This window comes from Leptodactylus fuscus, chromosome 11 (genome assembly GCF_031893055.1).
Source record: "Leptodactylus fuscus isolate aLepFus1 chromosome 11, aLepFus1.hap2, whole genome shotgun sequence".
In the NCBI taxonomy this organism is placed as follows: Eukaryota; Metazoa; Chordata; class Amphibia; order Anura; family Leptodactylidae; genus Leptodactylus; species Leptodactylus fuscus.
Genome location: NC_134275.1, coordinates 12940092 through 12956515, shown reverse-complemented (window position 1 = coordinate 12956515; position 16424 = coordinate 12940092). Strand labels below are relative to the sequence as shown.

At 45.7% G+C, this 16424-nt stretch overlaps 1 protein-coding gene across 2 annotated transcripts; it reads left to right on the top strand.

The window, feature by feature from the left end:
• Nucleotides 1-88: 88 nt before the first annotated feature.
• Nucleotides 89-16408, top strand: SLC2A8 (solute carrier family 2 member 8). Of its 2 annotated transcripts, none has more exons than XM_075260013.1 (11): nt 89-108; nt 4465-4542; nt 6284-6446; nt 6529-6735; nt 7255-7354; nt 7422-7633; nt 14012-14161; nt 14377-14485; nt 14584-14748; nt 15155-15300; nt 15375-16408. In XM_075260013.1, exons 2-11 carry the CDS (start codon nt 4469-4471, stop codon nt 15546-15548), a joined length of 1500 nt encoding a protein of 499 aa, XP_075116114.1. In that variant the 5' UTR covers nt 89-108; nt 4465-4468; the 3' UTR covers nt 15549-16408. The 2 variants fall into 2 exon arrangements, with proteins under 2 accessions (XP_075116114.1, XP_075116113.1); XM_075260012.1 differs by having other exon boundaries at nt 95-139.
• The last annotated feature ends 16 nt before the right edge of the window (nt 16409-16424 follow it).

The following is a 16424-nucleotide window of genomic DNA, read 5'->3' as shown; positions in this document are numbered from 1 at the left end:
ACGGTCACATGACTACTCCCGTGACTGGGTAGGCGTGTCTGTGCTTGTAAGAAGGTCCGCCCACATGAAAAAAGTTGTATTCATTCTAGGTTACGTCTAGAGACTGCTGTATGTGATATACTCTGCCATATACCCTGCTGTATGTGATATACTCTGCCATATACCCTGCTGTATGTGATATACTCTGCCATATACCCTGCTGTATGTGATATACTCTGCCATATACCCTGCTGTATGTGATATACTATGCTATATACTCTGCTGTATGTGATATACTCTGCTATATACTCTGCTGTATGTGATATACTCTGCTATATACTCTGCTGTGTGTGATATACTCTGCCATATACCCTGCTGTATGTGATATACTCTGCCATATACCCTGCTGTATGTGATATACTCTGCTATATACTCTGCTGTATGTGATATACTCTGCTATATACTCTGCTGTATGTGATATACTCTGCTATATACTCTGCTGTGTGTGATATACTCTGCCATATACCCTGCTGTATGTGATATACTATGCTATATACTCTGCTGTATGTGATATACTCTGCTATATACTCTGCTGTATGTGATATACTCTGCTATATACTCTGCTGTATGTGATATACTCTGCCATATACCCTGCTGTATGTGATATACTCTGCTATATACTCTGCTATATACTCTGCTGTGTGTGATATACTCTGCTGTATGTGATATACTCTGCCATATACCCTGCTGTATGTGATATACTCTGCTATATACTCTGCTGTATGTGATATACTCTGCTATATACTCTGCTGTATGTGATATACTCTGCTATATACTCTGCTGTGTGTGATATACTCTGCCATATACCCTGCTGTATGTGATATACTATGCTATATACTCTGCTGTATGTGATATACTCTGCTATATACTCTGCTGTATGTGATATACTATGCTATATACTCTGCTGTATGTGATATACTCTGCCATATACCCTGCTGTATGTGATATACTCTGCTATATACTCTGCTATATACTCTGCTGTGTGTGATATACTCTGCTGTATGTGATATACTCTGCCATATACCCTGCTGTATGTGATATACTCTGCTGTATGTGATATACTCTGCTATATACTCTGCTGTATGTGATATACTCTGCTATATACTCTGCTGTGTGTGATATACTCTGCTGTATGTGATATACTCTGCTATATACTCTGCTGTATGTGATATACTGTGCCATATACCCTGCTGTATGTGATTTACTCTGCTATATACTCTGCTGTATGTGATATACTCTGCTATATACTCTGCTGTGTGTGATATACTCTGCTGTATGTGATATACTCTGCCATATACCCTGCTGTATGTGATATACTCTGCTATATACTCTGCTATATACTCTGCTGTGTGTGATATACTTTGCTGTATGTGATATACTCTGCCATATACTCTGCTGTATGTGATATACTCTGCTATATACTCTGCTGTATGTGATATACTCTGCTATATACTCTGCTGTATGTGATATACTCTGCTATATACTCTGCTGTGTGTGATATACTCTGCTGTATGTGATATACTATGCTATATACTCTGCTGTATGTGATATACTCTGCTATATACTCTGCTGTATGTGATATACTCTGCTATATACTCTGCTTTGTGTGATATACTCTGCTATATACTCTGCTGTGTGTGATATACTCTGCTATATACTCTGCTGTATGTGATATACTCTGCTATATACTCTGCTGTATGTGATATACTCTGCTATATACCCTGCTGTATGTGATATACTCTGCTATATACTCTGCTGTATGTGATATACTCTGCTATATACTCTGCTGTGTGTGATATACTCTGCTATATACTCTGCTGTGTGTGATATACTCTGCTATATACTCTGCTGTGTGTGATATACTCTGCTATATACTCTGCTGTGTGTGATATACTCTGCTATATACTCTGCTGTATGTGATATACTCTGCTATATACTCTGCTGTATGTGATATACTCTGCTATATACTCTGCTGTGTGTGATATACTCTGCTATATACTCTGCTGTGTGTGATATACTCTGCTGTATGTGATATACTCTGCTATATACTCTGCTGTATGTGATATACTCTGCTATATACTCTGCTGTGTGTGATATACTCTGCTATATACTCTGCTGTGTGTGATATACTCTGCTGTATGTGATATACTCTGCTATATACTCTGCTGTATGTGATATACTCTGCTATATACTCTGCTGTATGTGATATACTCTGCTATATACTCTGCTGTATGTGATATACTCTGCTATATACTCTGCTGTATGTGATATACTCTGCCATATACCCTGCTGTATGTGATATACTATGCCATATACTCTGCTGTATGTGATATACTCTGCTATATACTCTGCTGTATGTGATATACTCTGCTATATACTCTGCTGTGTGTGATATACTCTGCTGTATGTGATATACTCTGCCATATACCCTGCTGTATGTGATTTACTATGCGATATACTCTGCTGTATGTGATATACTCTGCTGTATGTGATATACTCTGCTGTATGTGATATACTCTGCTATATACTCTGCTGTATGTGATATACTCTGCTGTATGTGATATACTTTGCCATATACCCTGCTGTATGTGATATACTATGCTATATACTCTGCTGTATGTGATATACTCTGCTATATACTCTGCTGTATGTGATATACTCTGCTATATACTCTGCTGTGTGTGATATACTCTGCTGTGTGTGATATACTCTGCTGTGTGTGATATACTCTGCTGTGTGTGATATACTCTGCTATATACTCTGCTGTATGTGATATACTCTGCTATATACTCTGCTGTATGTGATATACTCTGCTATATACTCTGCTGTATGTGATATACTCTGCTATATACTCTGCTGTATGTGATATACTCTGCTATATACTCTGCTGTGTGTGATATACTCTGCTGTATGTGATATACTCTGCTATATACTCTGCTGTATGTGATATACTCTGCCATATACCCTGCTGTATGTGATATACTATGCTATATACTCTGCTGTATGTGATATACTCTGCCATATACCCTGCTGTATGTGATTTACTATGCTATATACTCTGCTGTATGTGATATACTCTGCTGTATGTGATATACTCTGCTATATACTCTGCTGTATGTGATATACTCTGCTATATACTCTGCTGTATGTGATATACTCTGCTATATACTCTGCTGTGTGTGATATACTCTGCTGTATGTGATATACTCTGCTATATACTCTGCTGTATGTGATATACTCTGCTATATACTCTGCTATATACTCTGCTGTGTGTGATATACTCTCCTATATGTGATATACTTTGCTGTGTGTGATATATTGTCATTACACCCCACATCTCTCCCCCACACACACTGTATTATATACATGACTATGATGTGCTGTATTATATGCACAACTATATCTGTACTGTATTATACACACGACTCTGTACTGTATTATACACACGACTATGATGTACTGTATTATATACACGGCTATATCTGTACTGTATTATAGACATGACCATGATGTCTTCCTCTTTCTCTTCCGTTTTTCCTTAGCTGCTATGGACTCCTAGTATATCTTCTCTTCTCAGCTTATGTGTGTCTACGTCTGTAATATATTACTGTGTATTATCCTGTATCTGTATTACTATGCTGCTGTAACACACTGAGTATCCGCACTGTGGGACTATTACAGGATTATCTTATCTTATACACGACTATATCTGTACTGTATTATATACACGACTATATCTGTACTACATTATATACATGACTATATCTGCACTGTATTATATACACGACTATATCTGCACTGTATTATATACATGACTATATCTGTACTGTATTATATACACGACTATATCTGTACTGTATTATATACATGACTATATCTGTACTGTATTATATACACGACTATGATGTGCTGTATTATATACACGACTATCTGTACTGTATTATATACACGACTATATCTGTACTGTATTATACACATGACTATGATGTACTGTATTATATACACGGCTATATCTGTACTACATTATATACATGACTATATCTGCACTGTATTATATACACGACTATGATGTGCTGTATTATATACACGACTATATCTGTACTGTATTATATACATGACTATATCTGTACTGTATTATATACACGACTATGATGTGCTGTATTATATACACGACTATATCTGTACTGTATTATATACATGACTATATCTGTACTGTATTATATACACATGACTATGATGTACTGTATTATATACACGGCTATATCTGTACTACATTATATACATGACTATATCTGCACTGTATTATATACACGACTATAATGTGCTGTTATATTTGTTATACCGTACCAGTATATACACTGCGCTGTGTATATGATGCTTATTATGACATCTTATTATATATTGCTCTCTTCCCTTCTCTTTTAGTATAATGGATGGTGATGATTTTCAGCCTCTTCTTGATCCGCCTGGATCTTCTGAGTTGCAGCACAGCCGGTACCTGAGGTGAGGGTGGGCCAGTGTCATGCCAATCTTTGGGATCCTCATGTATTGAGGTCAGGCAGGTGAGCGTAGCGGAGACATATTCTCTGATCAGTCACCACTCTCTGTATGTGGTCAGATGGAGGATAACTGCTGGAGAGCGCCCCCTACTGGAATACAATGTGCTATAATATGGTGGCCATTTGGGTAAAGCCCTTTCGCATGGTAACTCAGTGGTTGGTATTGTAATGTTACAGCGCTGGGTTCCTAGGATCGAATCCGCTTTCCTCCCACACTCCATAGACCTATTGATGGGGAATTTAGATTGAAGCCCTATATGGGACTGTAAAGCTCTGTGTAATCTGTAGATAAGTGATGAGTTCTATGTGGAGGGGCTGTACGGGGCATCTAACCTTATAGGGAGGGAGGGAGGGAGGGGGGGGGGGAGAGATTGTAACACTGAGACTATCCCAACACCATGGCTTGACCCCCCCGTGCACATATGTGGGGAGACTCCATAATAGCGGCATGTGACAGGACGGCCACACTTCATGCAAGCTTTGTTTTTATGATCACTACTTAGTTGTCTGCTGCAGCTTATGCCTGTATTGCTTCACCCCCTCACCTCTACATAGACTTCTGTATAATCCGCCACTTCTATGTGAACTACTAGAGCTAGTGGGATTTAGCAGAGATTTCAGAGTCAGGCTAGGATGGAAAGAGCTGATTAGTGGAGAAAGAAGCATTTTCCTCTGATAAAATATATCACATGGTTTCTTATATTCTCATAGACTATTGATTTATGGAAAGTTACTGACCATGCAACCAATGAAATACCACGTGTGGCGCTATCTGAATATGGATGTTTAGTATTGAGGCTGAGCTGGGTACTAGCAGTAGAACTGCCTTGTTATCTCTCGTGGCGGTGACTGCAGACCCACCAGGGTCACGGCTCTTATTGCATTCCTGTGCAGAGAGCAGCAGCTGATATTGATAAGTGTCTGTTGTTGCCGCTAAGATTTTGGGGTACCCTTGGACTTTGGACTCCTGTTGTTCCTGCACTTGGGGCAGACAGTCCCATAACAGCGTCACTTTGTGTCACTGGTATGGTAAAGTTCCATTCTAATCCCAAATATGGATCTCTGCTTATTGTCTGTGAGTTTTTCAGGGGGTGTCCAGCTGAACCTGACAACTGACACGCCGGACGCAGAGCAAGTTTTATTTTTCTAGTATCAGGTCTTACAGTTCTTCCGCTATAACAACTCTGTATGCATGAATGGTACAGCTGAGTGTGAGGAGCTTTGTAATAGATCTTAGAACAGGAATCTGCTTCTTTCTTTGCTTTTTAGACTGAACTATTTTCTATAAATTAGTCTATGAAGGGAGGAAGAAGAGATGGCTAAAAAAAAGTTCCTCAAAAATTACTACTCTGTGCTTTACTAGGTTGTAGATGAGAGGCTACCAGTGCACAGAATGAGGCAATAAATCAGTTAACCGGACACCCCATATAGTGCTGTGTATAGGCAGGATAAGGAGACTGATCTTATTAATCTGTTCTCTGTTGTTTACATAAGTCGAGAAAGAAAGACATCTCCTTTAATAAGATCTAGCACACAGCGTCTTCATCTATACCTGGATGGTGCCATATGCAGTGGAGGAGGGAGAATACACATACAAGGGTCCATCTGACATCCAGTATATAGCGCTCACCTAAAGAAATGGATGATTCTATCAATAAACATCGTCTCACGTTCTTTCCCTACAGCAAAGTTTGGAACAGGAATCTGTACTTAGCCACGTTTGGGGCAGTGTTGGGGCCCCTGAGCTTTGGCTTTGTCTTGGGGTTCAGCTCTCCAGCCATTTCAGATCTGAAGAATTCAGAAGATCCCCGGCTGATATTAGACAAGGAGTCGGCGTCCTGGTTCGGGGTGAGCATTGAGAATGGTCAGGCTGATGTTCTCCACCTTGTTTGCTGGTCTGGCTGACCTTTCTTTCTTTCCTGCACTATAGTCTATAGTGACCATCGGAGCCGCTTTTGGGGGGATTCTTGGTGGATGGATCGTGGACCGCATTGGGCGTAAGTTCAGCCTCATGCTTTGTGCGCTTCCTTTTGTCCTTGGCTTCACCTTGATTATATCAGCACAGAATATATGGATGCTGCTTGGTGGGCGCGTGTTGTCCGGACTGGCCAGTGGTGTCACCTCCTTGGTGGTTCCGGTGAGTATCCTGCCAGCCAATATTCAGGTCTCTCCATAAATGACACATGAGGCTCTGTCTAATACAAGGAGCAAATGATGGGGCCAGCGCTCTGTCCAGTGGTCTCTAGATCCATTACCACCCCTTTATTGCATACATAATGACCATACAAATGACCTCTCGTCTTGTAGACACCCTGCTTTTTGGCTTCCCACAGTAAGTCTGACAACGGCTCTATGGATTTGAGCTCATTGCAGTGCCAGTCTGTCTGATGGCAATCCTAGTCCAGGTGGCTAGTGGTGCCTGGTGGACTGTCCACTACAGGGGTCGTCAACCATCGACACTCTCGTCTTGCTCTATTCACTTCTATTGTTTTTTGAACTCTCATACATCAATCATGCATTCTGGGAGTTGTATTTTAACTGAAAGTTGCCTACCCCTGGTCTACAGTTGTCTCTGTATTCACAAGGGAACAACAGGAACTTAATTTTTGGGACAGGAGCTCAGTCTTGTCCCCTAACTCTGCAACCTGTTTTGCAGGTGTATATTTCAGAGACGTCCCACTCCAAAGTCCGGGGGGCTTTGGGTTCCTGCGTCCAGCTAATGGTAGTTACTGGGATCGTGGGAGCTTACATTGCAGGTAATGCTGGATGGGCAGGGGGCTCAGTGATGTCATGTCTATATATTTAGGTTTGTTTGTTGTGCAGGAATGATGGTGAGCTGGCGCTGGCTGGCGGTGGTCTGCTCCATCCCTCCCATCCTTATGCTGATGTCTATGTGCTTCATGCCGGAGACCCCCCGATATCTCATCAACCAGGAGAGACGAGCAGAGGCCATAGCTGCTCTCCGCTTTCTGCGAGGACCAGACGCGGATCATGAGTGGGAGTATCGACAGATCAGGGCCAGTGGGGAGCAGCAGGTTAGTGGGTTAACCCTCTGTGTGAGATGTTATAAAGAATGGTCTCAGATCTTATACTAAATTTATCCAGAGTATAATAATTGTTCATATACAGGAGCCCTCCTATCCTCAAGCCAGTGGAAGGAGTGGGGAGTGGCTGGTAGCTGTCATGATCAGGAGCCCCGTAACATTGAGCAGTAGAATCGGAATGAGGAGGGGCTGATACCTGTCACATATGGACGCAGGGGTGTGAAGAGCGGGTGTGTGCTGTTAAGAATGGAGCGTGGAGACGGCATTGGATGAATTCCTGCCTATATTTCTTTGAAACTGACCATACACCTTCCATACTGGTCAGTGAAACCCTCATTTGGCTGCTCTATACCTATAATGGATAAGAGCAATGGGCAGTAGTGTGAATTTAACCCACTAAGGGTAAAACTTCTTTTACTAATTTTCACATACTGTATATACAGAGTGTACACAATTAGTGACACTACATCTGCGTGTTATGAGTTATATTTGCAATATTTTGTGGACAACACGGTGGCTCAGTGGTTAGCACGGTGGCTTAGTGGTTAGCACGGTGGCTCAGTGGTTAGCACTGTTACCTTGCAGCACTCAAGTCCTAGGTTTGAATCCAACCAAGCACAACATCTGCAAGGAGTTTGTATGTTCTCCCCTTGTTTGGTGGGCTTCCCTTGGCTACTCCAGTTTCCTCCCACACTCCAGAGACATACTGATAGGGAATGTAGACTGGGAGTCCTATATGAGACGGTGACTTACATGCGCTGCGGAGCATGGTGGCGCTATACAAGTAAGCATAATTACATTTTTTTAGCCATTTTCTCCTTTGCATACTGCAGCTGAACTAGTGGTGGAAACAAGCTGCAAACAATAGAGAAGAATGTCTCACTCATATACAGCATGAAGACCTTGCATATGTGCACAAGTACTGACCTATCAAGTGCTTTGGTTGTGATTGAAAGCTCCTATTTTTCAGCATGGCTGTAAGTCTGTGCTCCTTATCTCCTGCACTTTCTGATCATGTGACCTGCAGTCTCTCTAGAGACAGATATAGCAGGGATTTCATAGGGGAACATTGCACCATGGATATAGTCCCGGCCACTAGGAGACTGACACTCTGTCTATAGCCTCCCCACAGACACTATGCTCACTGCTTTTAGCCTAGTATCTGTAGGAGGCAGACTCCACCTGATTCAGGTCTTTCTGACTTTCATCGTTTTTATTTTTTCATTTTTTTTAGGCCCAGGGGGTCTTCAGTTTGCAAGTCACACTAGTCGCACACCAGATTGGGCCCTGTGCTGGACCGAGAGAGCCTTGTTCAATCTACCCTACAGTGTTGGTGGCTGTAATGCCATGTGTGAGGTCCACCGAAAAGGCGACCCTGCGGGTCCTGAAGACAGCGGATTAGGTAAGTACCTGAAGTAGATAACCCTGCCCACCACCAACTGGCGCTACCTGGGTACATCTCAGGGACCCATAGAGTCCAATCCTCTTATTTCTCTTAGTCCATATTCCTTCCTGGGGTCCCTTCCTGGGGCCTCCATTCTAGTGAATAAGCCCTCTTTTAACTTGCCGCCGCTGCGGTCTTGTTCTTCTGTGGGGGGGGCATTTTATTTCTCTTCCTTCTGTCTGAGTCCCATATCCAGGACACCGGCTTTGTTTTTTGGACTCTGCTGGCCACCTTCCACACTGGGGGTTCCTCACCGCTGGCCATGACCTCCTACTTTAGTCCCCGGTATCGTGGGGACTAGGCCAATAAGTCGTCTTTCAAGCCCAGACCTGCCTGTCCTGCACCAAGCCCTCCACTACATGAAAGTCTTCTAACTCATTCCCCCTCCCCTTCCTTCAGGAGATCTGGCTTGTCGGTGTCGACAACGCGTAGATCAGTGGGGCTACTCCTCTCTTCCAAATGGATTTTTTTTTTTCTGTCCACTTTGCTTTCTTCCCCCCGTGTGAGTGGCCGCCTTTCTTCAGGCCATCTCCACTCTTCAACAACAGGGTGTCATTCTCCCTGTTCCCGCCTAATAGTATTTCTGGGTTTTTTTTATTCCAAACTGTTCACAGTTTCTAAGAAGGACGGTTCCCTTTGCCCCATGCTGGACCTGAAGGGGCTTAACAGGTTTGTCCGTATCAACAGGTTCTGTATGAGGCTCCTACAGTAGTCGGTTACCCTCTCTGGAGACCAGCGATTTCATGTCGTCCATCAACATCCGTGACTCTTACCTCCACAATCTCATTGCGTTGTGCCACAAGCATTTTCTATGTTTTACAGTGGGTTTGTGTTACTTTCAGCTGTTTAACTCTTCGGGCTGAGCTACCTCCCCCTTACCCCCCCCCCCCCCTTTCCCAAGCATTTATCATTCCCATAGCCATCTTGTTTTAGAGACGTTGCCATGATTTCATACTTGGATGACCTCTTGGTGAAAGCTGCCTCCTCCCTTCATTGTCATTGTTCATTGTCGTTGACAATCTCTCCAGTTTAAGGATCACCTTGGACCTTGTTCACATGTTCGGCTGGTTCATCCACTTGGAAAAATCCCATCTCGTGCCTTCTCAGCTCAAGGAATTCCTGGGCATGATCCTCGATACACAGCAGGGCAAGATTCTCCACCTGGTGTCCAAGTTCTTGGCCCTCCAATCTGGTGTGTTGTGTCTTCAGAGGAGCTCTCCGTGTTCTATTTAGTTCTACGTGTGGGTATTGGGCATAATGGTCTTCACCGTCTCTTTTGCTCAGTTCCACTTGCATCCTCTGTAATTTGCGATTCAAGCCCGCTTGGAAAAATCTCCCTCCTGCCTCCCCAGGTTTGTGGAGAACTTCTTTGCTGTCTCTTCTCCCCAGGAATCTCAAAGGGGAAGTCCTTTATTCCCCTCCCTTAGCAGGTTATCTCCAGCAACACCAGTCTTTCCAGCTGGGGAGCGGTCTTCGGTGTCTTGACCATTCAGGGCCTGTTGTCCAAAGATAAGACCTCCCTCCAGATTAATCTATATGGAACTGAGGGCCATCTTATTAGGCCTGTCTCATTGACCAGAGACCCTTGGAGGAGAGAGGACCAGAGTCCAGGCAGGCATCTTCACTGTGGTTGCCTACTTGAAACATCAGGGGGACACCAGGATTCGTGTGGCCCTGCAGAAAGCCTCCCACTCTCTCCTTTGGGCAGAGCATTAAGTTCCAGTGCTGTCATCGATCCATATGCCAGGCATGGACAATTGGGCGTCAGACTACCTAAGCTGAGAAAAGTTTGAGTGATCACCAGAAGATCTTTCTCTAGTTGTGCTCCCAATGGTCAGACTTCTACCTTCTGTACCTTTTTCCCACCTCTTACTCTTCTCCCTTGGATTCTTAAGAAACTCAAGACCGAGGGGGTTCCGGCCAATCTATTGGTTCGGATTGGCCCTCGTGAGACTGGTACCTAGATATCATATTCCTAATGGTAGATGCTCCTTGGTTTGCTGTGCAAGTCGACTTTCTGTCTAAAGGGCCGCTGTTCCACCCCACCATACCTCAGCTACATTTATCGGCGTGGCTGATGAATCTGAGGTCCTGAGGCATCACTGTTTTTCAGAGCCTGTCTATCATCACAGTTGGAAGACCTAAATATGGTGGTGTGAGAGTAATGGCTTCCATTTGCTCTCCTTTTCTCTTGCCAGTATCCTGGCTTTTTTTACGTCTGGACCAAGGACTTGGTTGGTCATCTCTTAAGGATCCATTCTTTTTCAGAAGACCCTGGCCTTCCAGCCTCAGGTGAAGACCTTCCTGTAGGGAGCACACTGTGCTCCTCCCTACCATCCTCCCGTGGGACCTCAGTCTCATCCTTGAGACACCTTCAGGCTTCCCCTTTTGAGCCTTTGCGTGAGATTTCTCTCCGCTTTCTGTCCTGGAAGGTTGCCTTCCTGGTGGCCATCCCTTCCATCCCAGAAGCCTCCTTTCTCATTCTCCACAAGGATAAGGTTGTCCTTTGTTCGCCACCGTCCGATTTCTTCCTTCCACATGAACGAGGGTATTGTCTTACAGTTTTTCTGTCCGGATCTTAAACACCCATGTGACCCCTCTCTTCACTGCCTTGACTTGGTCCAGGCTGTCCAGGTCTGTTTGTCTCTTACTGACCCCTTCCGTCGTTTGGACACCTTGTTCACTTTCCCCGAAAGCTCTCACAAGGGCCTGGCTGCTTTCAAGGATTCAGTTTGCTATCAGAGAGGCGCTGGTCAGCTCAAGGATAGGGGGTCTCCCAACCGTGTGGCTGGTCAGAGCCTCCTGGGCTGTTCGGCTCAGCCTTCTACCACCCGGGTCTGCAGAGCTGCTATGTCAGCCTCTGTCCACACTTTCACCAAGGTCTACCAGATCCATTCTGTGGCCTCTGCTGGTTCCAGCTTGGGTCATAAGGTTCTGCAAGTAATTCCCACCCTCTGTGACTGATTTAGGATATCCTATGGTCCTGTGTCCCTGTAAGATATCTGGTATTTGGGTGAAAATTGTGACCGACTAGGTGTTGTGAGGCCTTAACATGATGGGAAGAGTCAGTTATAAATCAGTGTAGAGGTTTATTAATATCTTGCAGGAGAAGACTGGAAAAGGGAAACTTCCAGAATAACCCAAATCTCAGTCAATGTCTCATTAGCTTCCATCGTCAGAGAAGTTAGGTTTCTTCATCTGGATATCTTGTAGAGTTACAGCTTGGACATCTTGGACTTGCGGGCTGGTCACGACGTATCCTCCATGAATGACCACCACCCAGGACCACCCACCATGGTCCTCACTATACCCCCACATGTGTATTCGTCACTTATTTATAAAAGGAAAATGTTTGTTTTGGTACCGTGTTAGCCAGTGGTTATAAAATATAAAAAACAAAACAAACTTTTTATTTATTTATATTCATGATAGGGGGTGAAGCCTTCCATCTTGTTGCTATGTAAGGAGATTTCTAAAATGGTGTCCTCTAACCGCACCCATGTACCCCGAATATAGAAGAGTGATGTCAGCAGAGTATTAACCCCATGTATGCTAGAGAATATTGTAATATCATAATATTTAAATCCATTTCTCTCACTGGGGGACTGTTAATGTTTTCACCATAAAATCCTTTTCTCAGTGTATTCATTGGGGGACACAGATCCTCCCTTCTTTCTTGTTGTCCCTGCTCCAGGCTGTTTTTGGGTTCAGGACATGGTGATGTTGGTTCCTTTGGGGTTTTTTTGTTGTTGTTTGTGTCTCATCCATTCTGTTGCACTATTCCTGATTTAGTTACTGAGCAGGGGTTCATGTGCAGGGTGGGGGGGCTACTTGTCATTAATGTGCCCCACAGCAGTAAGATGCTATTCTCAAGGCAAATGCACACGGTGTTGGGGCAGTACACTGTAAGTTATGGGGGGTGAGCTGTTTCAGGGCAGTAGGCCGCGCGTGTCGGGGCAGTAGGCTGTACATGTCCGGGTAGTAGGCCGCGCGTGTCGGGGCAGTAGGCTGTACATGTCCGGGTAGTAGGCCGCGCGTGTCGGGGCAGTAGGCTGTACATGTCCGGGTAGTAGGCCGCGCGTGTCGGGGCAGTAGGCTGTACATGTCCGGGTAGTAGGCCGCGCGTGTCGGGGCAGTAGGCTGTACATGTCAGGGTAGTAGGCCGCGCGTGTCGGGGCAGTAGGCTGTACATGTCAGGGTAGTAGGCCGCGTGTGTCGGGGCAGTAGGCTGTACATGTCAGGGTAGTAGGCCGCGTGTGTCGGGGCAGTAGGCTGCGTGTGTCGGGGCAGTAGGCTGCGTGTGTCGGGGCAGTAGGCTGCGTGTGTCGGGGCAGTAGGCTGCGTGTGTCGGGGCAGTAGGCTGCGTGTGTCGGGGCAGTAGGCTGTACATGTCAGGGTAGTAGGCCGGGTGTGTCGGGGCAGTAGGCTGTACATGTCAGGGTAGTAGGCCGCGTGTGTCGGGGCAGTAGGCTGTACATGTCAGGGTAGTAGGCCGCGTGTGTCGGGGCAGTAGGCTGTACATGTCAGGGTAGTAGGCCGCGTGTGTCGGGGCAGTAGGCTGTACATGTCAGGGTAGTAGGCCGCGTGTGTCGGGGCAGTAGGCTGTACATGTCAGGGTAGTAGGCCGCGTGTGTCGGGGCAGTAGGCTGTACATGTCAGGGTAGTAGGCCGCGTGTGTCGGGGCAGTAGGCTGTACATGTCAGGGTAGTAGGCCGCGTGTGTCGGGGCAGTAGGCTGTACATGTCAGGGTAGTAGGCCGGGTGTGTCGGGGCAGTAGGCTGTACATGTCAGGGTAGTAGGCCGGGTGTGTCGGGGCAGTAGGCTGTACATGTCAGGGTAGTAGGCCGCGTGTGTCGGGGCAGTAGGCTGTATAATATGGGGGTGCACTGTGTTGTTGTTTTGTGCTGACCTTCTCATCTCCTCAGGAGGACGGTCTGAAGATGGCAGATTTCTGGGAGCCATCTATTTACAAGCCTTTCCTTATCGGCGTCCTGCTCATGGTCTTCCAGCAGGCGACCGGCATCAACGCTATTATGTTCTATGCAGATATGATCTTTGAAGAAGCCAATTTTAAGGTGAGCAGTGACATTGATGGCAGCCGTGGTGATCGCCCCGCTCAGTCATTCTGGGGGCAGATTTACCAATAGTATCTAGGTATAGACCGCGCAGGTTGGATTAGTCGATCCTAAACTGTGTCTGACATAGTTTAATAAATTGGTGGGGGGTTTTTGTTTCCAGTTCTTCTTGCTCAGCACATGTTGATTTGCTAAATGTTCCCCGTGTCTTACAGAACAGCAGTCTAGCCTCCGTTATCGTGGGGTTGGTGCAGGTGGCGTTCACAGCGATTGCCGCACTCATTATGGACAAGGCTGGGAGGAAGGTTTTGCTGCTTCTCTCAGGTACTTCCTGGGGTGGGGGCCTGTGTTCTGCTCTACCTGCACCCACCTATCTGCCCCTTTACTCTTCCTTACATACCTGTTATCTCTTCTGCCTTTAGGGGTCATCATGGCGGTCAGTACAACCTTGTTTGGAGTATACTTTCGAATCAGCATGGCGCACATGAACAACTCCTCAGGGCTGATGAGTCCAGTGGGCATAGTAGACAGCCCTGCCGATGGGCTGGCATGGTTGGCATTACTCAGCATGGGCCTGTTCATTGCTGGTAAGTTCTGTACACAGGGGGCGCTGTCACAGATCTCTTCACAATGAATCTGTTGATTTCTGACAGTCACCCATATGACCAGCACAGCAGTACAGAGGATGGAAGCAGGTGGCAGGCTGATGTCATATCTGTGTTTAGGGGGTTTTGCTTTTGATAGATGCCATAATGTAATGTGAGTCCAAAGATTGCCATGTTGTCCTCTGACTCCTTCACCAATGTAAGTAAATTGAAAGAATTGTGGCCCTGAGACTGCTGCAAAAAAATGAATTCAGCATTGCGCCATCTTCCCTTTGTGGCACTAACATTGGTGAAGGAGCCGCCGTGTGATGTGGATGTCTTTGGCTGAGTGTCTGCGCGAGGCTTCTCTTCAGTGATTCTGCTCTTCCCACCCCTTCCCCACATACAGGATTTGCTATTGGCTGGGGACCCATCCCCTGGCTGCTCATGTCGGAGATCTTTCCCCTGCGTGCCCGGGGTGTGGCCAGTGGACTGTGCGTTGTCACCAACTGGGGTTGCGCCTTCCTTGTTACAAAGGTCTTTCACGAGCTGCTGGTAAGTCTGGTGCTGGGGTGGGGTTGGGACTTACCCCTGTCAGCAGCTGACATGTGTTGCTCTGTCTCCCTCAGGATCTCCTCACCCCTTATGGCACCTTCTGGTTATTTGCTGCTTTCTGTGGCCTCAACGTTCTTTTCACTGCCCTCTGTGTCCCTGAGACGAAAGGGAGAACTCTGGAGCAAATCCAAGCTTCTTTTCAGCAGAGTCCAGACAGGAGAAGATTCCCTGCCGGCTCCATTCAGTAAAGGGCCAACAGTGAAAGGGGTGGTAAAGGGGTTTTTCTTGGGACAGGTCATCTGTATGTGTTCTGTGGGGTCCATCACCCAGACCCTGCACACACCAGCTGTTCCCACAGAAGCAATGGAGTCTCATGCAAGTAATAGGTGAGGAACGGTGCTGCGGCCCTGTATGTTGTATAGCGGCATTGTTAGAGACCTGCGGCCCTGCATGGTGGACAACTCCAGAGAACGGTGGCCCTGTACGCTGTATGGTGGACAACTCCAGACTTCTGCGGACCTGTACGCTGTATGGTGGACAACTGCAGAGACCTGCGGCTCTGTATGTTGTATAGCGGCATTGTTGGAGACCTGCGGCCCTGTCCGATGTATACTCGACAACTCCAGAGACCTGCGCCACTCGTCCGCTGCAGCAGCTTCTGACTCCCAGAATGTTGCTCTATGCTTGGTCTGGGTTTGGACCCCTACAGATCACATACTGACGCTGCTTTTTTATGTTGCAGATTTTGCTGTTTTTTTTTTTTTTTATTAGCTGAAGCCAGCAGTGGATTTACCAGGAGTGAGTCGCGTCTTTCCTTTCTATTTCCATTCCTTGGATTAAAAAAGCAGCAAAATCTGCAACAAAAAACAAGCAGGGTTTTTTTTTTTTTTTTGCATTGTGGGGTCTTAGCCTTGCAGAGTACTAGTTCTCCCTGCGCTGGGGAGACTTGGGCCACTCCTACTAGTAGTCCCACTATGCCCTGGTGCTCTATGGACTGGATGCTGCACTCCTACTGTTACAATCTCTAGAATGAGCCTTACTTTCTCTGTGCTGCTGTGGCTATGTAACTCTTACACTAATTTATACAGCAATCTTAATAAAGCTAACACTTGATCGTAATGGTG